At 36.5% G+C, this 25,555-nt stretch overlaps 3 protein-coding genes across 3 annotated transcripts; 2 read left to right on the forward strand and 1 right to left on the reverse strand.

Annotated features, from left to right (window-relative positions):
• Positions 1–861: 861 nt before the first annotated feature.
• Positions 862–4,601, forward strand: LOC110910199 (nucleoporin GLE1). Its single transcript, XM_022154900.2, has 3 exons — positions 862–1,202; positions 2,777–2,886; positions 4,175–4,601. Exons 1-3 carry the CDS (start codon positions 1,016–1,018, stop codon positions 4,457–4,459), a joined length of 582 nt encoding a protein of 193 aa, XP_022010592.1. The 5' UTR covers positions 862–1,015; the 3' UTR covers positions 4,460–4,601.
• Positions 4,602–7,551: 2,950 nt separating this feature from the next.
• Positions 7,552–13,677, reverse strand: LOC110910197 (protein TRANSPORT INHIBITOR RESPONSE 1). Its single transcript, XM_022154899.2, has 4 exons — positions 12,543–13,677; positions 10,475–10,967; positions 8,695–9,499; positions 7,552–7,766 (listed from the first exon to the last, which is right to left on the reverse strand). Exons 1-3 carry the CDS (start codon positions 12,986–12,988, stop codon positions 8,696–8,698), a joined length of 1,743 nt encoding a protein of 580 aa, XP_022010591.1. The 5' UTR covers positions 12,989–13,677; the 3' UTR covers positions 7,552–7,766; position 8,695.
• A 10,405-nt stretch (positions 13,678–24,082) lies between these two features.
• On the forward strand, positions 24,083–25,148 carry LOC110913162. The gene is made up of 2 exons (XM_022158010.2): positions 24,083–24,244; positions 24,525–25,148. Exons 1-2 carry the CDS (start codon positions 24,083–24,085, stop codon positions 25,146–25,148), a joined length of 786 nt encoding a protein of 261 aa, XP_022013702.2.
• Positions 25,149–25,555: the final 407 nt, after the last annotated feature.

The following is a 25,555-nucleotide window of genomic DNA, read 5'->3' on the forward strand; positions in this document are numbered from 1 at the left end:
ATGTATGTATGTAACATAAATCAATAAGCAGTTTAAAGTGTCAGTTGTAATCAAGCACAGTCATTAAGCACATAATTAAAATTAATTAATTGTACGGACGATGCAAATTGACGGTTGTCACAGAAGAAACATGGCATGAGATAGGCGTCGTAAGAATTTCCGATAGCGAATTACTGGACTCGATGGAGAGGTAGAGCCTTCCAACTTAAGTACAAAATCAATGTTGATTCAAAATAATCCAAAAGGTCACCACAAAGCGGGATCGAGACCAGCTTCTTATATATAGGGTTCCAAACTTGCGCTTCTTCAAATATCCCATCCCAGTATGGGCTTCAAAGCTTGACTAATAGAAATAGGTAAGAAAAAGGGTCTGCTAGCTGCAATCAAACAAAAACGCTAAAATCTCTAGCCTTTCGCCTCTATTGAAAAGAGACAATTAGCTTTGCACCACTGATAGACTACTTAAGATTTAAATCAGATGGCCTTGCTTAGTTTCACAAGCCTATGCATTTCATTCTTTCTGGAAGGGAAAAAAGTACCCCCCCCCCCCTCCACAATCATAGTGAACCTCTCGTTGTGATCGGGATGAGGTAGATGCCTCCCAGCCCGGAGGTGGATCGAATATGAGTTTCCTTAAGTAGCAACCAACCGACAATTATCCTTAACAACTTGGTCAAATTAGGTGAAACTGGTGCAACATTATATGAGAACAAGTTACCTATAAAGTTTTTAAAACCCTAAAATCTGCTTTCAAACATTAATTTTATGTAATTTTTTTTTTTGAAAGTCTATAAAAACAACACCTCAGCCCAGTAAAAGCCCAGCCCAGCCCAATCTAATAAAAACAATTCACAAACAGACTTTCCACACAAATTCTAGGGTTTCGAAACACATCTTTCCTTGATTAATTCCAGTTTGTTCGTGATATTCTTCAAATTCCTCAACAAACTATAGATTTCAATCGATTAATTCCAGTTTGTTCGTGATATTCTTCAACAAACTACAGATTTCAAAGATGAAAAATGCTAAAGGAAACCCTAACAATGGCGGAAACAATCAGAAATCCAGTTTCTTAGCACCAGTTAATAAGAACAACAGGATGATGAAGAAGAACAGGAGCAGATTGGGAGGCGGAGGCCTCTCGCTTCAAGCTTTTGCTAATGCGAAATCGAAGAACGACGGTTACAATCCGGCTTTAATCAGTAAGTTTATCTTTGTTATTACAGTTTTGATTTTAATTGGTTGTAATTAAGGTTAAGAATTTAAGATATTTTATACAAGCTAAATTGAACCTTGTTTTGAAGGAGTATATATATTTTGTGAAATAAAGGAAATATAAGTTTTGATTACTTGAGACCTGATGAAAATGAATTGTTTAGTTATGGTTTGTTTGTGTGTGTGTTGGTACTTGGTGATATCAAATGTTAGGCAGGGACTATCTGGGAACGAAAATTGAAAAGTTGGGGACTATAGTTGTAATTTTAGAAAGTTACGGACTAAAGGTGAAAAAAGGGCAAACCACAGGGACTATCCGAGCATTTAACTCAATATTTTATACGGGTTGTATAACCTTATATGAAGTTTGGGTTGTATAACCTTATATGAAGTTTGGGTCGTATAACATTATATGGGCCACCCATGGCATTATAGCCTAGTGGTATTTTGGGGTGGGATAAGGCTTATGACCATTAGGTCATGGGTTCGATTCCCACAAAGGGGGGTTTTCCCAGATTTATTGGGTTTCCTCCTGAATTGGTGTATAGGCATTATTGCCTAGTGGAGATGGATATGATCGGGTGGTTCTGCTGGTGGCACGATGATACTCCAGTGGTCCGTCAGTGATCCAAATTTGCCGTTCAAAAAAAAAACATTATATGGGCCATATAACATTCTATACGGGTCGTGTAATGTTATACGGCCCGTATACATGGAGACAAAAAAAACATTCTTTGACATTTTTTTGTGCAATATTCTCCTATACAACTAGTATAACTCTATATGGGTCGTATAGATGTAGGAGTGTGAAAATAAGATTTTAGGAGTGTGAGAATAGTGGGAGCCTATCTTTAATGTATTCGTATATTACCTTCTATACATACTATCATTTTTATCTAAACAACAGGCTTGATTAGGGTTCGTGGGCCTACTTAAGCTGGCTGGTGAAACTAAGGTTCAAACTTGTTTATTAAGTGAGCTTCAATTTAAGCTTGAGTTGGACTCAGTTTGAGCTTTTTATACTGCTGGTCTTGTTGTCTTGGGTAGCTCATGAACGGCTTTGCTTGTTCCATGGTTTTAAAAAACATTTGAGGCGTGCGCCTCAAGGCGCGCCTCGAGGCGAAACGGCCAAAAAACGAGTCTGAGGCTCGCCTCATGTTGTTTTTAATGTATATGCGCCTCAGAGGGGCTGAGGCGCTAAGAAAGCTGCGCCTCAGGGGATTTTGATAGTTATTTTTGACTTTTTGTGTCAATTTCAAGCATTTCATGTCTTTTTTAAGTGTGTTTTTGATGAATCGGATGATGAAATTAGTTAGTATTATTATTTTTATAATATGTATATTTTTTATATTTATTTATTAAAACCGCCTCGGCCTTACGCCTCGTTTCGCCTCGTGAGGCGAAGGGAAAACGCCTCGAAACTCGTTTCCGTTCTTTTAAACCTTGGCTTGTTCGCTCTCTTAAGTCATAAGGAACTAAATGATTTATTCAACCTCAGTTTAAATTATTTTTATTTTTCAATTTTATTGACGTGTCGTTTTTAAATTTCGCTACTACACAGAGAAGCAAAGGGAATTCTACAAAAACGCAAAATATGTTAACAAGTATAAGAAGTCACAAAAGCATCCGAACCAAGGACAAAGTTCTTCCCAAGCTACAAAACTCATAGAGGTAGTTCTTTTAGTTGTTTTCGTTTTTTCGTTTATATATTATTATCAATTCTGCCAAATAAAAAAGTTCAACTAAACACAAAAGTTTTGTCCCTTCTAGAGGTGTAAAATAACATGTATACTCTATGTAGCACGGGAACGGGTACGGGACTGGGGTACGGGGACGATACGGGTACGGGGAACAACAAAACTCAAAAATCCAAGATACGGGTATGGCAAAGGTACGGAAAAAAAATTAAAAAAATAGCTAATTTATAATTTATACATATAAATATATAATGTTAGTTTTATACCTTTTATGTAATAATTTATAAACTTAAGGACCAAATGCAAACTAGTGAAAATAAAGGGGGTTAAATGTTAAAATGCACAAACTAATTTTACACTTTTTATGTAAATTTTTACAAGTTTTAGGGAATAAATAGAAACTAGTGAAAGATAGAGGGGCTGAATGTCAAAATGCATAAAGTTACATAACCCCAAAGCCTAAAAACCCAGCCGTTGCCCACTGTCTTCCTCATCTTCTTCTGCTCTTCATCTTCTTCTTCCTGGAAACCCTAAACATGAAAGGAAACGTTTGGTTGCCGTCCCCCGATTTCAGGATACATTTTGGAAACGTCCCCAGCCGTCCCCGCGGCGTTTCCGTCCCCAAACTGTCCCCGGGACTGTTACTAGAGGCTCATAGCAATCCCCTTGCTTCATATTATATACCCCTTTTTATGTACTCTTATATGTTTTGGCTTTTGACACTTGACATAAAATTTAGGGGTAATTTCATATATATCTCTACAAACTTGCAAAATATCATATATACCCACGCAAAATTATAAATATCATATATACCCTTACAAAGTAGTTGGAATATCATATATACCCAATTCATTAAAAACAATTTAATAAGTGACAATTTTACCCTTATCTTTCTGAAACTTTGAAATCTCATATATGACCTTTAACTTCAAATATTATATTTACTCATTTCTAGTTTAGTTTAATTAGCTTAAATATAATATATGGGGTATACTATTGTTTATGGGTAAAAAATAATAATAATAATAATGGGTAAAAATATACTTGAGCTATAAATGCGTTATATAAAAATATGAAGTTAAAAGATGAGCATATATGAAAACTTGTAGTTAAAAAAATAAGGGTAAATGTTCATTTATTAGATTGTTTTTAATAAATTGAGTACAACCCCAAAATTACTTGTTTTGACCGTTACTGAAGCGCTCCTTTATCAACTGTTCTAACTGCAAATATAACTATATATTGATTGTAAATTTTAGAGTACAAGCGAAAACAGGGAAGCTGGTGAGAGGCACTCAAAGAAGCCGAAAAAAGCATATCGTCTAGAAGAGATCTATAAACAGAAGCAGGAGGAAGAAGAAAAGGCGAGAAGAGAGAAAGAGGCAATAATTAAAGCTAAAAAGGAAGAAAAAGAAAAAGGCGAAGCTCGTCGTAAAGCTCAGAAGAAAAACATGCTTAAAAGAACAAGATCGGGTCAGCCCGTTATGAAGTACAGGATTGAACATCTGTTACAGACCATTCAAGGCTCAAAAAATTCACAGTAATCGGTTTCTTGACCCTAGATCTGTAATGAGCTTATAATATTAGTCAAGGACTGAATCCAATTGTTTTGATCAACAGTTGGTAATGCCGATTTTGACCCGAACCTTTTTTTATTTTTCTTTATTAATTTTATATGTTGGTGCATCTTCTGTGCATTCACCCGGCTCAACTTAAACAACGGACAAAACAAACAAACACTTAACTATATGAGTCGACAAACTAATAAGAACATGAACTAAAGCAACATTGATGGAAGAGCGACAAATAATAAATGGAAGCAAAATATGACATCATAAGACATATAGGCATAAATACAAGTATACGAGTACACATAGATTATAGGAATATCAAAGTTCCTACTATATGCTGACTCCTGCCCGTCCTTAACCTTTAATCCTACGCCTTCACAAACTCCTATTTTGAACCATGTCCTCGGAGAGGTGCAACTCTAGTAAATCTTGTCTAATCCGCTCATTCCAAGTAACTTTAGCGCCGACTTATCTTCCCTTCCACGGTGAGGATTTCCACAACTCTAACTGGCGCGGTCTTTTGCCTCCTCTTCACATGTAATTTGCAAAATAAATATATATATAAACATTACAATTATCACATAACATTTAAAATAAAAATCCTTATAATTTATGAAAATTATCAAGAAGACAATTTTACATCCCATAAAACGCACTACTACAAAAACAGAGCATTAGACGGGGTGATAGGGGTTTTAAGACGGTGTTTTCAAATTTGGTAAGGAAAGGTCACGTAGAAAGCTTGTTATATATATATCTCCCTCTATTAACACATTCATATGACCACCATGAATCTTGATGCAAGTGTCTCAGCAAATATCACCTGATTACTCGAGTGTATAGTTTTACCCCCCTCATGTTAGCCGATGGTAGCGCTTAATGGTGGCAACCATCATTTAAAATTTAATTATGTATATAAAAGATTGCGTCGGTGATCAGCAACGGGTCGATTAAAAAAAAGAAAAGAAAATTTCTTTGACGTCGTGTTATATGCAACATAGCCACTGTTGTAAAACAAGGTCTCGGAGGCCGAGTAATTGCTACAAGGTAGGCTGCGGAGGCACTATCAACTCCGACTAGGGAACGCCTAGCGACTTTTGCGACCATGAACATAGCCATAATACAAAAGCAACATGCAACTGAATAATGCAACCAAGTATGGTACGAAAGTTGGAGTTGCAGTTGCTTTTGTATTATGGTTGTATCAAGGCCGAAAATAGCATGATGATCATCACCATCAACTCCGTTAGACGTCTCGTTGAAACATCATACCTTGCGTTTTTTCTCATCTACGCGACTAGAGAATCACTGGTATGTGTTATTTATTTATATATATTCTTTTAACTTGTATAAAGAGTTAAACTAATTTTATTGCTTTTGATTTACCTTGTGTTATTTTTTCATTTTTATTTATATTTTATTTTATTTATCTTACACGTTGCCACCAATATGGTGATATACTTAATCGTTCTCATTTGAACTCATCATTGTATAGCACTACAGTTATACGTGTGTAGCGTATGCACTTACTTATTCAAGCTCTTGAATCCAATTCAAAATAATTCGTCAAACCATCAAATCAAGTTCAGTCCATATCGACTCTTGATTCGTCCTAATATATCTTGATCCTTGAATCATTTTTTTTTCATTATTAAACTTCGTATTTTTAATCTTTTTTATCCATGATTTAAAACAAAATGTACTATTAATGATTAAAGTTAAAAAGGAAGCTAGTCATTCAAAGATTTGACTCTAATGAGCATCTACTTGATGGTAAAATCTGAACCAGAGAATTTAAGAATGGCCTGTGGAAATCATAATTAAAACTAAGAGAAGAGAATGATGAAGAATGAAAACCATGTGCATCATGAGAGAAAAGGATGATGATGATGATGGATGCATAAAGGAGTGGATATCATCATCCAATACATATATAGCTTTTGGTTTGTAGTTGATTAACTTTATTTATGCACTTACACACCTTTCCATTTTTACCATTCAACCCTTTTTTTCTAGGATGATACAAACTCAGCCATTAAGAACAAGGAATAATGGATTTTAATAAACTCAACTATTAGCCGTTGGTCAGCAACAGTCTCAACTTTAAAAATAACCAGTGGTAGTCCCATCTTCACATATTGTAAATCAATAAACCTTTGCTAACAGAAAAGGAAAAGGGGACAAAAAAATTAAGGTTTTGTTAGTTAAGGTCTATTGGTTTACAATATGTGAAAAGATGCGACCACTACTGGTTATTTTTTAAGTTGGGACTGTTGTCGGCCAATGACTAATAATTTGGATTATTAAAATCCATTACTCCTAAGAATAATCGTTTTTTTAGTAATTCATACAACAATGTTCAGTAGACAAGCAAAAAAAACACACATACACAACTCGGCAAATTTAAGAAAAAGGTAAAGTCAGTTAAGTTTAGAGCTTTTCATAAACCTCACGGCTCGCAGCTCGGCTCATAGCTCGCTCGACTAAAGCTCAAAAAAATCTAGCTCAAAAAACTCAATTTGAAACAACTTGAGCAGGGTGGGCTCATTTTGTAACTGGGTTGAGCTCAAGACTCCCCTCGCTCGACTCGTTTATAGCCCTAAAGTTTATACGTCACAAGACATTTCCTATATTGGTAGATACGTAAAAATAACTTGCAAAATAATTTAACGTATATAATGTAGTATTATACCAAAAAAAAATGTTCACTTTTTACGGTTTATCTGCTTATATATGATCTAAGCGCCACAGCGTCATTGAGGCGACTTTCAACCGTACATAAAGCTTATATAAGTGACAAGAGAGACAACTTTTGATCGTCCCGTTGCTATGGAAATTTAGAATGACCTTTGGGAAGATGATATACAAAAGTGACAAGAGAGACGACTTTTGATCGTTCATAAAGCTTATATAAGCTTATATGGTTATACATAAAGCAACACCTCACGCCTCGGCTTTCAGTACCTAAACTTCTTGAGATGTTTTGGTAAGTGACAAGAGAGACGACCTTCGGGAAGATGATAATACCAAAGAATACCCCGCGCTTTCTAAAACCAATACCCATACGAACACCAACAAAATATAATGAATATTCAAGTTATTTGGGTTACTAAGATAATTTTGATCACAACATTATACTGTTACAAGAATCTTTATTAAAAATAAAACTAATACTACAAATACATTCTACAAACTCCTAGACCGAGTGCAGCAGCAGGGTCTAAATGTACCAAAATTGGAACAGAACAGGACAGCAACCTTCAACCCTTTATCCGAGAACCTAAGTACCATAACGTTTATTCAAGCGTCAAATATCGTTCATAAAAACATCAATATACTACGCATCGGTTCCTAGTTCTAGCAACCGACATAGAAAATTACCAGAAATATCAAACAACTTTCACATATATAAAGACATTGTGAAATTTTATCTTTTTAGTAATAATAAGAGTTTGATTTTAACTAAAATGAAGGGGAAAAGAAAAGATAATGATATTCTTTAGAAATTCTATTTATGTTTTTAATATTAATACTCTAAAACTACCATATTACCATAAAAAAAGAGTGAATTTCAAGTTTTGTCCTTTATCTTTAGGCTACTTTGCAAGTTTTGTCCTTTATGTTTAAATTTGACGAGTTTCGTCCTTTATGTTTAAAAATCAAGCACGTTTTACCCTTTATGTTTAAAAATCAAACACGTTTTGTCCTTTATGTTTAAAAAATCAAGCACGTTTTGTCGTTAAAAATCAAGCATAAAGAACAAAACGTGCATGATTTTTAAACATAAAGGACAAAACTCGTCAAATTTAAACATAAAGGACAAAACTTGCAAAGTGGCCTAAAGATAAAGGACAAAACTTGAAATTCACTCTAAAAAAAATAAAAACAAATGCATACAAAACAATTAAATTTTAGTTATATTTTCTTACATCAATTTCTCTTTTAGCTTATAAATTTTGTCATAATACACATAAAACACATTTAAATGATAAATGGGTTAACAGGTCAACCGATAAACCCGTCAGGTAAGGTTGACACGAACACGGCCCGTTTAGCTAATCGTGTTCACAGGTTCGACTCAAAACTAAAGGATTCGATCATGTTGGTTGCAATATCGTATATAACAAGTCGGTTTTTATATATTTTATTCATAAATCAGATTATAAAAACTGGAAGGTAAGAATGTAAGATACAGTATGTGTACGAACCTCATGAAAGATTGTACAGGTCGTCTTTATCTTTACCCATTATACGTACAAAATCCGGGGTGTCAAACCTTTGACCAGAAACCGTTCTGTAAATATAAACCTTTTCAACCGGCACGTATTCGGGTAGCGAGTTTACATTTTCGCGTTCATCAATAACTTCAACGTTTAAACCAGGCATTTTCTGACCAAGTAATTTACACGCTCCAAAACTAACCAAACACGAAGACATCCAAAGGGATCGCATTTTCTCCAACTTTGAAGCATTCGCAAGCAAAGCTTTATCGCCAAACGGGCAATCTCGAATCTCCAACTTCCTTAAACTATCACACCCGGATAAAACATGATGCAGCCCTAAATCACTGTCCCCTGCGAAAGCTATTGAAAGCATATCCAGGTTTTTAGCGTGGGTCCCGATGTATTCAAATACGCGGTCTGTGAGAAGGCCTGACATTGAAAGGCGTGTAAGCTGTTTGCAGTTTTCAACTATGGAACCGAAGCCGACATCTAGGGGTTCATGTGTTACGTAATCCGGGACACGGGGTTCGATAATGCATAAACGGAAGCAGGTTAGGTTGGGACGGTTTTTGGAGATTGAAATTAACGCTGAATTTGACATTTGGTGACAGAAATATAAAACCGATTGGAGTTTGGAGCAACCTTGTGAAACTGAAACAAGACCTTGTTCGGTTAAAAGTACGTCTACTTCGCCGACAAATGGGTCGGATGGGAAAACCACCAGTTCTCGTAGATCTTTACATGACATAGAAACGGTGTTTAGGCCCGTATCCTCTATGTAATCTAACACCTGCAAATGCATCTTTTGTTAGCTTGCAGAATTGACCAAACTATATTGGGGGCAATTTCATATATACCCCTATAAACGTGCAAAATATCATATATATATATATATATATATATATATATATATATATATATATATATATACACACACACACACCCTTACAAAGTAGTTGAACTATCATATAGGATTAGGTTCAAAAGTGAACACTAGTGTAGCTTGCAAACTGAGTGAACTAATCCTGGACATACACGTGTGTAGATCAATGGCCAGGATTTGATGTTGAAATACACTAGTGTATTTTACGATTTGATGATGAGATCCTGGCCATACACGTGTGTAGAACTGTAGATCAATGGCCAGGATTTGTTCACTCAGTTCGCAAATACACTAGTGTTCACTCTAGAACCCCACCCATATCATATATACCTAGTTCATTAAAAACAATTTAATAAATAACAAATTTACCCTTATTTTTCTAAACCTTTGAAATCTCATATATGACATTTAACTTCTAATATTATATTTACTCATTACTAGCCTTATTTATTCAGCTTAAATATTATATATCGAGTATACTATTGTTTATGGGTAAAAATAAATTTAGGCTAAAAATGTGTTATATAAAAATATGAAGTTAAAAGATGAGCATATATGATATTTTTTATATGCTAAAAATGTGTTATAAAAAACTTGAAAAAAAAAGAGTAAAATGATCATTTTTAGATTGTTTTTAATAAATTGGGTATATTTGATATTTTAACTACTTTGTAAGGACATATATGATATTTTTAGTTTTGGTTGGGTATATATGAAATTTTTAAAGCTTGTAAGGGTATACGTATATATGAAAGTAATCCAAAAAATATTACAGCAATGTTATTACTCGTAATAGTTTGTTATTTTGCACAACTATCACCAAAAATATTGCAGCACGTAAACAAATAATACTAGATATAACAGGATATGATTTAAACTTACCACTAGACGCTGCAAATTGTAACATTGACTAACAATCTTCGTAAGATCAGGACTTCGAGTAGCTGCATAGCTCAAATTTAAAGAAGTAAGCTGAGAGCACACAGAGTATATAGCTGGAAGATAAGCTGGAGTCACATCCCAAAACCCTGATAAGCTTTTAAGATTCTTAGAGCGTGAAAAAGCATCTGCTAAACGTGAATAAACATCTTGCCGGATTTCAGCTGAGTAAGCACCCGTTCCAAAATCAACGAGCTGCGGGGCACGTTGTAAGAGTGTCGAAAGTTTCTCAATGGGTACGGTGCGGTTTAGTCGAAGGGTTTTCAAATTGGGTGACCTGGCAACCAACCGTTCGAGGGCTGAGAAACTAACCTCGGAACCCAAACAAGCCATGTTAAGAGATTCTAGTGAGGTAAATGAGTCAGGGAAGTGACTCAGCCAATGTCCACTTAGTTCTTCAACTTCACACTCACGTAAATCGAGTACTCTTAGATTTCTGTAATGAAAATGAGGTGAATGAAAAGAATTAATAAAGACAGACGTTATATAAATTCATATCGCCAAAGAAAGTATATAAATTCAAGAGTATACACACTCACAGATACAAATAACAAGGGAAAAACACTAGGTATACCCTGTTCAATATATACACATGAAGAAGACAAGTACCAACGTCCAACAGTCATACTACAAACACAGTTTCCTACCAAACAGATAAACTAAATCATCCAATCATACACAAAAGTCACAATCATAGTTACCTAATTCGCGGTTCGCTCCGGTACGGGTACGTGGTTCGGGTACGCGATTCGCTAGAGGTGACGTTTTCGGTACGGAGGGGGGTAGGTTCATTTCGGTACGAACCGGTACAGTGTACCATGGAGTCCGGTTCAGTGTACACAGATTAAAACAGAAATTGCCAAATTTCAAAATTCAAATTACCAAACATAATGTAAAAAAGTGAAGATAGAGGGGGTTAAATGTTAAAATACACAAACTACTTTTATACTTTTATGTAAAAAACTATTAGTTTTAGGGTTCAAATGTAAAGTAGTAAAAATAAAGGGGTTAAATGTTGAAACAACTAAACTTAGTTAAACACTTAAACCTTAAAAACCCTAAAAAACCTGCAGCAGCCGTCATTTCTTCCCCTTCTTCCTCTTCCTGGTTCTGTCTTCTTCTTCTTCCCTTTCTTCCTGGTTTCCGTCTGAAAACAACTCCCGCGTCGGAATTCGTCGCCGAAACTTGCATATGGAACGCCGAACCTTATCATTCCAGAGCGCCGAACCTTATCATCCTAGAACGCCGTACCTGAGCAACTCGGATCGCCGGACCTAATCAATTTGGATCGCCGTACCAGGACGTTCCGGATCGATAGCGAATTGCGATTGGGTACACCACGATCCAATACGTGGATCGTGGGTACCCTAGCGATTTAGGTAACTATGGTCACAATAGCAATCAAACTTTTAATCATCCAATCATACATAAAAGTCACAATAGCAATCAAACTTTTTCAACCTGCATTGCCAATCAAGGTCCTGTACAACTCATTTTAACTAGCCACTTTCAAACTAAACTGAAAAAAGTTTAAAAACCTCCCAGGAAACTGCACTCTTGTCAATAAGAAACAACTAATCAACAATAAATACACATGCAGAAGATAAGTGCCGACAGTCCACTCCACATACACAATACTCTACCACACAGATAAGCTAAATCATCCAATCATACACAAAATCACATAGCAATAAAACTTTTTCAATCTGCATTGTCAATCACTATGCAGTTAATGCGGTAAAATATCGATCGATATTTGAGATATAGGTTATCTCGGTGAGATGCCGGTAATTTTAATATAATTCAGTGATATATCGGTTATAACGGTCAAATATCGGTGATACATCAGTCAAATAATATCGCCGATAATATGGGTACTGATATTTGACACCGATATTTTACCAGGGGACCGATATATCACTGATATTAACTGCATAGGTCAATCACGATCCTGTATAACTCATTTAAACCAACCAACTCCAAATTAACAAAATCAAACCAGAAACATCACCTGCAATTAGCAGCAACAGCAGCTAATCCATCAGTACTAAACCCCTCACATGACTCCAATACCAAAACCCTAAAATTCCGAAACGATTTCGCCACAATCTCCAAACACTCATCCGTAACAACCATCCGTTTCAACCTAATCTCCTCCAACCACGGATACGCCCTAGCAATCTCCACAATCCACGGATACACATACCCTCCCCACCCTTCCGGCACCAAATTAAAATCCGCAAAATGCGGTTTCCCTTTCAACTCAACCGATTTCACCTCCGGAAACCTCCTAATCACAACCCTAGGGTTTACAGCGTAACAATTTCCAATAAACACACGTTTCCGGCACCACCGTTCCATCTCATACCATGATTTACACACCAACGACGCCGTATTGCGGTCCGTATGCGAGTTCAAAAACGAAAACACGTGTTCCAACACCTCTTCTGGAAACATCGCCGGAAAAAAAACCGTTAAACAGTGCGAAAACTCGCCGTAAAACGGTTAAAAAGTGCGAAATCTGGCCGGTGAACAGGTTAACTCTGATGTAAGGTTGTTACACGTGTTCTAGCAGTTCTTCTGGAAACATCGCCGAAAAAAACCGTTAAACAGTGCGAAAACTCGCCGGAAAACGGTAAAAAAGTGCGAAATCTGGCCGGAAAAGGTGTCCGGTGAACAGGTTAACTCTGATGTGAGGTTGTCACACTACTTACACGCGTTCCAGCACTTCTTCTAGAAACATCGCCGAAAAAGGTGAAAAAACGGTTAAAAAGTGCAAAAACTCACCGGAAAACAGTTAAACCATGCGAAATCTAGCCGGAAAAGTGTCCGATGAACCAGTAGACTCTGAGGTGAGGTTGTTACTGTGAAATGAAAGACGAAAACAGTCAAACACGTGCTATAGCACTTGTTGTGGAAACATCTCCGGAAAAAGTGAAAAAACGGTTGAAAAGGTGCCGGAAAAGGAGTCCGGTGAGCCGGTGAAGTAGTTAGTGTGTGTGGTAGGTGAAATAGGTTCAGATCTGAGGAAAAACCGCCATTAACGAGCTCAGATCGAAGTGAGTTTTGAGTTGCAGATGAGAGAGAAAGTAGTGGTGATGAGAGAGAAGATTTTTTTATGTTGTGTTGATAGAAGAAGTGATGATATGTGTGGTTAAATATGTAGGGTGAAGTCTTTTTAAACCCTTTGAGTTTGAGGTGTTTGCATTTTTTAACCTTGAAGTTTTGTACATATTTGTGTTTTGAGTACGACTTGTGGACTTGTGGTGACCTTTCTAATGAATGAACAGAAGAAATTGGTGCTACAGAAGACAAGGGTGTTTATCGTTTGGTTTTAATTAGGTTATCAGTGGCGAAGTTTGAGATTTTCGACCGGGAGAGGGGGGGGGGGTGAATACCGGACCTAAAGTTTTCTATAAAACCGGGGGGTCGAAAACGTATATATCAAAAAATTTCTATACGAAAACTGCATACTCTCCAATACTGAGCGAAAAGTTCGGGGGGTCGGCCGCCCCCTCCCGCCCCATAAAAGCTTCGCCCATGTAGGTTACATTGTTACTAATAGTTTGGTTTCTGTATGGGTTCACGATTTATCCTTTATAATAATGTTTCAACACTTAGGGTGCACGGAGTGGTGCGGTAAAAGTTATCAACATGTAGTAGCAACATGTGGCACATCGGCAACATGCATCACGTGTCGCGCTACATCTTGTGGCAAGCGACAAGCAGCAAGCAGGTTCAAGACCTTGTTGATTTCGATGGTGAGATAGAGTGGATGCCTTTCCAGCAATAACCCGTCGCATATTTTTCATGTTTTTTTTTTTAATTTAACTTACAAATTGTTTGTGACATGAGAGAGATAGATGATTGGGCTAATCACAAGAATAGCCAAGACTTTGTGAAAGTTTCAAAAATAGCCAGTTGACACCCCATAAAATGGGCTTTCACGAATTTCCACGCGGCTTAAATTAAGAGTTAAGAGCTTTCCTCACGACCAATCACCTTTTGCCCCGCAACTGCAGTTTTTCTGCACATTGATGCCCCATTAGGACCCACTTTCATCACCTGCACCTCTGTTCAGTCCCTCTCTCACCACCTGTATCTGCTTCCATCATCATCACCCCCTACATTTCTAGGGTTTCATTCATCACACTCTCCTGCAAATTTATGTAATGATCTCATCTCCATGGGCTGTTTTCAGTCCCAAACCACCAATGTCCACTCCCCTGATCAAGTTCCTGAATCCAAACCAGATCCAGGTACACCTTTATATAATAATATCTTCATTATGTGTGTATATATACATATATACATATCTTCTTCTTCACTGAGCACCACCACCCTGCAACCAACCACCACCCTCACCGAGCACCCCCATCCTTCACACCCGTCACACTTTTTTCACCCGGAGAGAGTGGAAAAGGTGGCGACACGACGGAGAAAGTGGCCCTGAGGGGAGAAAACGGTGTCATTGTATAGGTGGTTAAGGTTAGGTAAAAGTGAAAGGGAGATTGAAGCCATTTTTTAAGTGTTTTGTTGCGAATTATTTATTCAAGTGGAATTAACTGTATGGTGGTGACAGAGATGCCTTCACCGGCGTGATTCCGGTGGTGGGACGACGAACTATTTTTTAATGGAAGTGTAAGTGTGACGGGTGTGAAGGATCTCAAAGTCTGATTATGTTTATTGTACGGTACAAGAAGAAAGAGGAACAAAATGACAGAGAGAGAGAGACTGAGGGAACAGCTGGTGATGACAGCAGCACACATGGCAAAAGGTGATTGGTCATGAGGAAAGTTCTTAACTTTTAATTTGAGCTGTGTGGGAATTCGTGAAAGCCCATTTTATGGGGTGTCAACTGGCTATTTTTGAAACTTTGACCAAGACTTGGCTATTCTCGTTATTTTCCCTATATAATTTCTTGTGATTTCACAAGTTGTGACAAGAAACAAATAGTGGTGAAAACTGATGTGGCATTAACCAATTACATATTTTTTCATGTTTTTTTTAATTTAACTTACAAATCGGTTGTAACATGAGAGATATATGGTTTCCTATGATTTCACAAGTTATGGCAAGTAAGAGACAAATAATGGTTAAATTTAATGTGGAGGAGAGGTGTGTGGTGACATGGAGTCTAAGCACTCCCTCCACTCTTACAGTTTAAAAGACCGTCTACTCGTATAATAATGTTAAACAAAGTCCAATCATGTGTATAATTCAACTTAAAATAATTAAAGACCCAAGTAAAATATAAGAGGTTACATAGTCATATGGTCCGGTTCGGTTTTGTTGGATCATTTCAAGTATAAGTCGTAAACCAAACTGCAATATGATTGTAAAATTTCTAAACAAAACGTAATACTTTTTTTAATAAAAACTTACCACAAAACCAAACCAATGTCTGATTTGTACTTTCATAGTTTTAAACTCAACTATGAACACCCATAATAGAAGATATAAATGGTATATCAGGTCATCATCATAGTACATCATGTCTTGTCGTTAGGTAAGTTTTTAAATCCAATGATAGTGTATTTATGTCTATTTAATACTCGTGGCATATGTACTGTATTTCATCATGATGAAGGGTCTCACGAACCTGTGAATATATGGAGGTGTGTTTGGGTTTGGTGAATGACAAATATCATCCTTAAACGACACATAAGCATGTTTTGTGGATTTGGTTTAGAACTTTACATTATCCGCGACATGTGGTTCGATAAATGTTGGTAGAGTGATTATGCATGAATACGACATGACCTTAACCGCGCTGCGATCTTTTGTACCATAGTACTCCTATGTGTAGTCATTCGCTAAGGTTTCTGGGACTAGTTTATTTTAGATTAGATGATCAAATTGATACCTCTATATTGTATGTTGGGTTTGTCACTGCATGAAAACACTTAAACACGTTAGAACCATAAAAAAAAAAAACGATATTGGATTTGAATAATCTCAACTTTCACCAATTGGTCGATAGCACTCACAACTTTTGATTTGTACAACACTACTCTCAACTTTCAACTTATTTTCCGATATCACTCCCAAACTAACGAACCCTAACCCAGTTAGTTTTTTTGCTGATGCGGCACTTGTTTTGATGACGCGGCATTTTTGATGACGTGACAGCTGATGTAGCATCTGACTTGGCTTTTTGATGACATGGCAGGTGATATGGCACTGGTTTGGTGACGCGACATCTGACGTCAGCAAACTGGGTTAGTGTTGGGTTAGTTTGTGAGTGATATCGGAAAATAAGTTGAAAGTTGGGAGTGGTGTTGTACAAATAAAAAGTTTAGAGTGCTACCGGTCAATTTGTGAAAGTTTTGGTTAGAGTTAATTGCTGTTTTCGTCCCAGTGGTTTGTTAAAAATCACTATTTCAGTCCATTAGTTTAAAAATTGCGATTTTAGTCCTTATGGTTTCATTTTCGTAACCATTTCAGTCCCTATAGTTTCACTTTTGTAACCATTCCAATCCATTTATTCTGTTAGTACAGGGACTGAAATGGTTACGAGATGGACTGAAATGGTTACAAAAGTGAAACCACAGGGACTGAAATCACAAATTTTAAAATAATGGATTGAAATAGTGATTTTTGACAAACAGCAGGACGAAAACAGTAATTAACTCTTTTGGTTATTTAAATTCAATATCCCTAAAAAAGTACATAACCCGTTTGGCCTTATGAGGATCTAATTACAAATGTGGCGCGCTACGTAGCACGGATACGGCTACAAGATTGGGGTACGGAGAAGGGCACAACTCAAAAATACAAGATATGGGTACGACAAAAAAATATTAAAAAAATAAAAATATATTCCAAAAAATAAAAATATATTAAACAAAGTCCAAAAGGTACTAAACTCCGAAAACACCACATCAACCATAGGTAATTAATTATCAATAATCAAAACGTTTTCAAATTCCGGTTCATCTAGCGAAAGATTGGCAACCTCCAAAAACCCAACATCTTCGATGAATGATGAATACTTGAATAGAGATGATGATCAGACTTGTTGTACGTGAATGTTTAAAATAGCATATATATTTATAAAAGGCCGGCGTAGCATATATAATTATAAAAGGCCTACTTACGTATTTGGAAGTTAAAAGGGTTAAAACCCTAAATGTTTTAGGAAACGTCCCCGATACTCTGTTTTGGAAGTACCCAATATCGGGTACGGTTTTGTAGAAGTCCCCAATATCCGGGTATGTTTGGGAAACGTCCCCGAGCCGTCCCCTACGCGTTTCCATCACCGAGCCGTCCCTGGGACGGGTACTCGATGCAATATGCCGTCCCCATGCTTCATTGGTGGCGCGTTAATGATTCACAGGCTTATCACTAAGAGCTCTAGGTAAACTTGTACCATAACACGCGACATGCCTTAAAGAAAACAAGTACTATTTAGTAAGTACGGCGCATAGATGCTTTAATGAATTTAAACAACCCGGCCCGAATTCAAGATCATCTGGAACAACAAGTTGGTATCATCAATATATAGATTTAAGACACACTGGCATGTAAGCATTGATACACAAGTATGGACCAGCAACAAGACTATTAAGAATATGATTTAGAAACAACAATGGCAGTGCAGTCAGGACATTATATAAATATATATAGATATATTATAAATATGCCTGGTGGAAATAATAATAATTGGGGGTGGTGAGGTAATTCAAGTAAGATGGAAATGATGAGGGTGTTTTTTTTTTTTTTTTTGGGTGAGGTATCAAAGGGAATATGAATGATGATGATGATGATGAAGATGATCATAAATGCATAAAGTACATGCATCATCAACCAACAATAATAGATTTAAATTTACTAGAGGTTTAATTCTTGGTATGTCTTTTTCTGCTACAGAGACTTGTACATTGTACAAGCTAAGGTTGTACATTGTTCTGTTTTTAGGAATCTTGGTCAAGGGAAAAAGGGACAGCTTTAAACTAAAACAAGGAGTTACTTATCTATCATTATATTATATCTGCATGACAGATTAGATTTACTATCTTAGTAAGAGTAATCATCATCATACCCTGGTTAAATCCCGACAATAGCAAAGCTAATGTAGAGTCTGAAGAGGGTAAGACGTAGATAGTCTTACCTTTACCTTTTAGGAATAGAGAGACTGTTTCTAGTGAGAACTCTGGCTCGATCTTAGTAAGAGTAAACATAGTGGTGTTAACTATACGTTATTGTTAAAGTGCCACGTAGGCAGCGGGCATTTAACTAAACCACCATTTTCATTTTTCATATGGGTATTGTGGTTTAAACAAAAAATTAAACTAAAAAAATGAAAAATGTGTGAGTAGTTGGTTTGCAGTGGCCCCACCTCCCTTATCTTCCACGCTCATTAACACTATGGCAAAGGGTGATGGCACTCCCATTTTGGCGATGGTGTAATGATGTGGGGAGCGTGAAAAGGGTGAGGTGATAAGTATAACCCCTTCACGCTCCACTACACATATTCTAAATATTTGTTTCACGTCTATCATTACATAAAACGGTAAAAATCTAAAGTATGATACGTTTAAAGACACTTATTTTAGTATACTTCACATAATTACAATACGTGTCAAGTTCAATACACAAAGCGAAAATATTTGTTTTCGATAGACAGAACAAACACCTTACATAAATCACACATTAAGAATCATACTACACTCAAGACTGCTCTATCTAATCTAGTTTTATTCAACTAATTATCTGATTCTGACTATTCACGCATTAAGAAAGCACGTCCAAACAATTTCATATATCAAACTTACACTCACATCGTCGTATCTACTCTAGCCTACTTTTATCGACAACAATCACTTTCAAATAGTGCATCCAACTAACTCAAACGTCTACAATCTTAATAGTAATCGAAAGTACCTAAACGCGTGTCCGAAGATAATACCCATCAAGGGTATGGTAACATTTGTTTTACACTTTTACCATAATGGTAAAAACACCTATAGTTGGGCATAATTCAAAAAGATTTGAAGTTAAGGAGAGTGGTCCCTAGAAAGAAGAAAAAAAGATACAATCTACACCGGTTGTCTGCTTTCCAAAGGCAGGCTAGATCATCAGGTGTGATGAGCAAAAACTTGTGGACATGATGGAATACATTGGAATCTATGGTATTAATATGGTCCCTCCCTCTTCTGATCTTTTCTCTGTGACACACTGTGTGTTTGTCTGTGTGTAAAGTAACCATTCCTGAAACCACCTTCAAATCAATCCAAGATATATAACAATAAAAGAATATCAAGCACCTTTTTTTATATTTTATGTGCATGATATTTCATGTAACATGTCACCTATTTTTACCCATCGCTAGACGCTAGTCGGTCGATGGAGTGCCGACTAGCGATTAATCAAGATTAATAGGGATTAATCTAAATTAACCGGATGGGGATATTTATTTGTGATTTTTAGTTTAATATGTACACACACTCTTATATGTAGTTTTTTCTTAACAAATATGTTTTAACCCCCTTATTGGCCCATTTTTTTAAGTAATTAGTGAGAATTTATAAGGTTTAGTCAAAATTTGACCAGAATAGGACCGCCATTGACCACCTAGCGATTAATTGGCCATTAATCGGTGAACCTCCGATTAGTGATTGATCAACGACTAATTGGAGGCTAGTCGGGATTTTTACAACCATGTTTTTACCTCTGTAGTTATGAAATAAGCGGATGAATTTCGTGCATCGTCCTTTTTCCATTTATACGACATTATTTGTAGGCCTCTAAACAAAGAGAACGCTGAACGAACTGTTTAGGTCCTTAGGAATTGTTCCGCGAGAAGTTTGTTTATTTAATAAACGAATAATTTAGTTAAATAAATGAACATGGAGACATGTCATGTTCGTACGTACTTCGTTGGTTTGTTTATGTCCGTTCATTTACATGTTCTTAAAAAATTGAGTTAAACCCATTTTAAATTTATTTCTGTTCGGTTAGAATATTAATGAACGAACATAAGCTAACACAAACACGTTTATTTTCTTAACGAACAAATACGAATAAGAAAATGTTCGTTTAAGTGTTTGTGTTCGTTTATTTATTCGGTTAAAGTTGATCAAATAAACAGGAACAAGCCCCTCTTTGTGTTCGTTCCACTTGTTTACATTTGTCCACTTTTTATTTATAGTTTTCACCTACATGTTTGTTTGTGTTAGAAAGTATCCACTAAATTTTCATGTATCTACTTTGTGTACATACTTTCTATAAGTATCTAATTTATTTTCCAAGTATCCACTTTATTTTCAATTTTCATGTATCTACTTTATATTCTAGAAAGATGTGTAATGTAAGTTTTTATAATTGCAATAAATTTTTTACCATACATGAAATACAAATACAATAGATACATGATAAATATGGTGTGCATTATTTGCTTGTACATGAAATGAACATGCATATAATATTTGTACTTTGATAGATGAGTGTGAGAGTTAATGTAACATAAGAGAATTTGTACTACTAGTACTGGCTACTGGCAATACAGATAGTTTTACAGTATTTGTCTCAAAGGAGATTCCCACACTTTGCAGAAACTTTTCTTTAACATTGAGAGAATTTAGGAAGTGAACTTTTTACCCAAACATATTTACTCATTCACCATATAAAGCACTTGTTAAATCATGTAGTTGTACACATAGACTCGAGGGAACCGCGCCTGGACTTGAACGGAAATTGGTTATCGAGTCGTCTTTGTTAATCGTCGTGTTTTTTTTTTTTTTTTTTTTTTTTGTATTTGTAATAGGGTACAATGTATGCTATAGAAGGTTTGGAAACAAGGGAACGGGAATAATAACAACTAAGGTGTTTCGTTTAGAAGTTGGGAATGAAACCCATGAATCGGGTTTCGTTTAGGGTTTGGAATAAGGAATGGAGAAAAGAAAGATGGAATCATGGAAGTAAATGTCTTAAGGGCATGGGTTAATTAGGGATGTTAACGGGCCGGTTTGGAATGGGTATGGGTATGGGTATGGAAATGGTATTCTTGTTGACATATCCGAACACGATTGTAAATTGGTATCCCAAATTCAAACTTGTCTCAATCGCGTTCTCAATTGCTCATTAACCATTGGTTTGTGGGCTTCCAACTTAAATTCGTTTATGATCTTAGACAGTTAAAATTTACTCGTCAGGTTTCCATTTCCATCACTCGAAACCTGGTCCCAAAAACATCAACTTGAAATGTTAACAACTAAAGTACAACAAACAAAGCTATAGATTCCAATTTTTAATAACTACAAGTTGCTAACGAATTTAAAAAAAAATGTTCAAAATATGATACATATCACATACATATCGTCATCACCAATTCAAGATAAAACGTTGATTATGACTAAGTCCAAAACCCAACCACCAACTAAAGCGACACAATTTTATATAAAAGTATTTACTATATTTTTTAATATCATATATAATATATTAATATTAATAAATTTGGTTTTCTTTGGGTAAACGTGTTTGTATTGCTTTCGGATAATCAGCAATTAATAAAATTCTCCCGTGTCTGGTCCCAGCTAGGGGTGCAAACGAGCCGAGCCGAGCCCGAGCTTGACCAGGCTCGAGCTCAAGCTCGATTAACTTATGTGAGTTCGGGCTCGAGCTCGGCTCGTTTGTATTTTCTCAAGCTCAAGCTCGGCTCGGGCTCGGCTATTATCTATTAATTAATATATTAAATAAAAATAATATAAATAATAGACTTTTAGGCTCGCGAGCTCGATAAGTGAAGCTCGGGCTCGGGCTCGTTTACTAAATAAGCTTATTTTTAGGTTCGAGGTCGGCTTGTAAACACGTTTGAATAAGCTCGGCTCGACTCGGATCGTTTACACTAAGGCTCGACGAGCCTAACGAGCTTCACATGTGAGACTCGAGCTCGGGCTCGATAAGCAAACGAGCTTTATTTTATGCTCAAGCTCGGCTCGGGCTCGATAAGGCTCGGCTCGTTTCGAGCTTTTTCTCGAGCCGATCTCGAGTAGCTCGCGAGCTGCTCGGCTCGTTTGCACCCCTAGTCCCAGCTCAACCTAAATGTATCGGTATTTGTTTTTCCCAGTCGGGTTCGGATTTTTTTGCCATCCTAGTATACTATAGGATGTGAAATTACAAATATAACCCATTAAATTAGGTTTCCTTCAAGGTATTGTTTAGTAATGAGAAAGTGAATATAAAGAACAATGAAGGTGTTTGGTTTCGGGGTTACGGGTTCGAAAATCAGGAATGAAACCCTTGGGAATCATACCCATAGTAACTCATGATTCCTGACTACGAACCAAACACTACCGAAACGATAACATTGTACATAAAACATGCATACAAAAGCAAAAATTTGATAACAAAGGGAATCAATTTATGGGAGTTTGTAGATCAATCATGTAACAAGGCTGAGTTCATCAGGTAAACATAAAGTACAGACATATGTCTTTTCGGTTTTTAGACTGCACAACAGATGATCATCATCCCTGCAATCAAGAAGACAAAAGATCATTTCAGATATAAGCAGACTAGTTCAAGAGATTATGCATTGTGTTCCTAGGTGGTGAAGCTAAAATGAAAACGGGTCAAGCGGGTCAAAAGTATCTGAAAGAGTATTCATATTTCATAAGTCATAAAAGTTGCCAAACCCGTTTAACACATAACAAAACGATAACAAGTGCACCTCAGACAACTCGGGACATGCGCCTCAGATGGTCATCATCACTGCAATCAAGGAGACAGGAAGATTGTTTCAGATATAAGAAGATAACTTCAAGAGATTATGTAGTGTGTTCATAGAAGGTGAAGTTAAAAAATGAAAACAGGTTTAGCCAGTCGAGTGGATCAAAAGCGCAGAAAACCTCCTGTTTTATTTTTATATATTTAAAAAAAGAAAAACTAGATTCTCATTGTAATCATATAGTTTTTCTTAATCATGTTTAGAAGATTAAATTTTACAAGATTCAAGGTAAAAAAACGACAGTGTTTGCTAGTCGGCAACACATTATATAAAGTAGTTGTTTGGTAAGAACAAGGTTTGCCGCGTTACCCAACCCATCCATTTTGCCACCTTTACATTTGGCAATTTAGAATCAATTATTGATAAATAGTTCAATACGGGTTACATTTTGCCTCTTAACATGTTATAAACGGGTAAACTTAATTTTTTTTTTGCTAAACTGAAAATTCAAGCAGGTTAAAGGTTTATTCACAATGCATAAAACCTCCTAAAACGTTTTATTTCTAAGGCCGGAGGGTGTGGGGGCGTCACCCCCGCCAGCTCAGCGTCTATAGCGCCCCGGGGCGCTATCCCTCCACACCCTCCGATTTAAGGAGGGGCGCTATACAGTCTCCGCCAAGATGATAACGAGCCTTAAACGCGTTGAACGAGGAAAGTTGGTCAAATTTGACCGTTTGGCAACGTTCGAAAATAAAAATAAAAAAAAAAACTTTTTTTAATTCAAATATAAATACAAACCAATTCCAAACTAAAAAACTCACCAATCACAACCAAAACACACACCAATCACAACTAAAACACACACCAATCACAACTAAAAAATGTCTTCTTCGAGCTCCTCATCCGACGGTGTTCTTGACGATATGGTTATCGCCATGACGCAGGAGACGATTAGTTATTTGCGAGAAGAAGCCGAATCCTTTGCATCGCGTACCAGACAACCGCCTCTTGAACGGAATCGGTTAGCTGCTCATGAACGTCTAGTGCAATTTTATGAAACTCCTTTGTACGATGATGTTTAGTTTAAGCGTAGGTTTCGTATGAGCCGACAACTATTCGTTAAAATTTCCAATGATCTTGCGGGCGAATCCCCTTTTTTCACGCAAAGGGTAAGTGCAAGTCGCAAAGTTGGTTTCTCTGGACTACAAAAGTGTACAGCAGCAATTAGGCAACTAGCGTACGACATAGCGAGTGATGCGTGGGATGAATATTTAATGATGTCGTCAAGAATGTGTCGTGAGTCTCTTGAAATTTTTTGTGAAGGTAATTTTTATTAACCACGATGGTCCTACCCTAATATTACAAGCGGTCGCTTCTCAAGATTTATGGATTTGGCATGCGTACTTTGGCATGGCTGGTACGAACAATGACATTGCAGTTTTAATGTCCTCGAATCTATTCGACGATGTCATAGACAGTGTTGCACCAGATGCTTCATTCTACGCAAACGACGTGCAATATAAGTATGGCTACTATCTCACATACGGTATTTATCCCGAGTGGGCGACGTTGGTAAAAACTCTTTCGTGTCCAGATGACGAAAAAAGATTGTATTTCAAGAAAAAACAAGAGTCAGCAAGAAAAGATATCGAGTGGGCTTTCGGTGTGTTAAAGAAAAGATGGTCTATCATCGCCCAGCCGTCGAGGATACTTGAAAAAAGTAAAATGAGAAACGTCATGTATACGTGTATCATTTTGCATAACATGATATTGGAGGACTCGGGTAGAGCGTTTTGTGGAGAAAGCTATGACGAAAGTAACCAATCGACGAACCCAATACTAACATACGCTGAGAAAGAAGATATCCGGGCGAAGATACGGGCTAGGCACACACACCATAACCTTCGAGCCGATCTGACAGAGCACCTATGGTTTTATCGTGAATAAGGAGGAGTCGACACAGACGACGAGTAGTGTTTCTATTTTTTTCAATGAAATTATGTAGTGTTTTTATTTTTTTTAATGAAATTATGTAGTGTTTTTATTTTTTAATGAAATTATGTTTTTTTTTTTATTTTCTAGTTATTAAAATTGCCATTTAATTTAAAAAATTAAATATCTATACTATATTATAATACATGAGGGAAGGATTCCCAAAAGTTAAGAACTTCTTCCCCCATTATTTATAAATAAACCCCTAGAATGAGGGTAAAGTGGTCTTTTAAACCATAATTATTTTTTAGTCCCTCAATCTATTACATTAAAATCCTTGACATTTAACATAATTATGGGTAATTAGTTACGCTCCCCCCCTTTAATTCTTTAATGTATTCCTGCGATATCTTACAACCCGT

Source organism: Helianthus annuus, chromosome 15 (assembly GCF_002127325.2).
Source record: "Helianthus annuus cultivar XRQ/B chromosome 15, HanXRQr2.0-SUNRISE, whole genome shotgun sequence".
NCBI classification, from domain to species: Eukaryota; Viridiplantae; Streptophyta; class Magnoliopsida; order Asterales; family Asteraceae; genus Helianthus; species Helianthus annuus.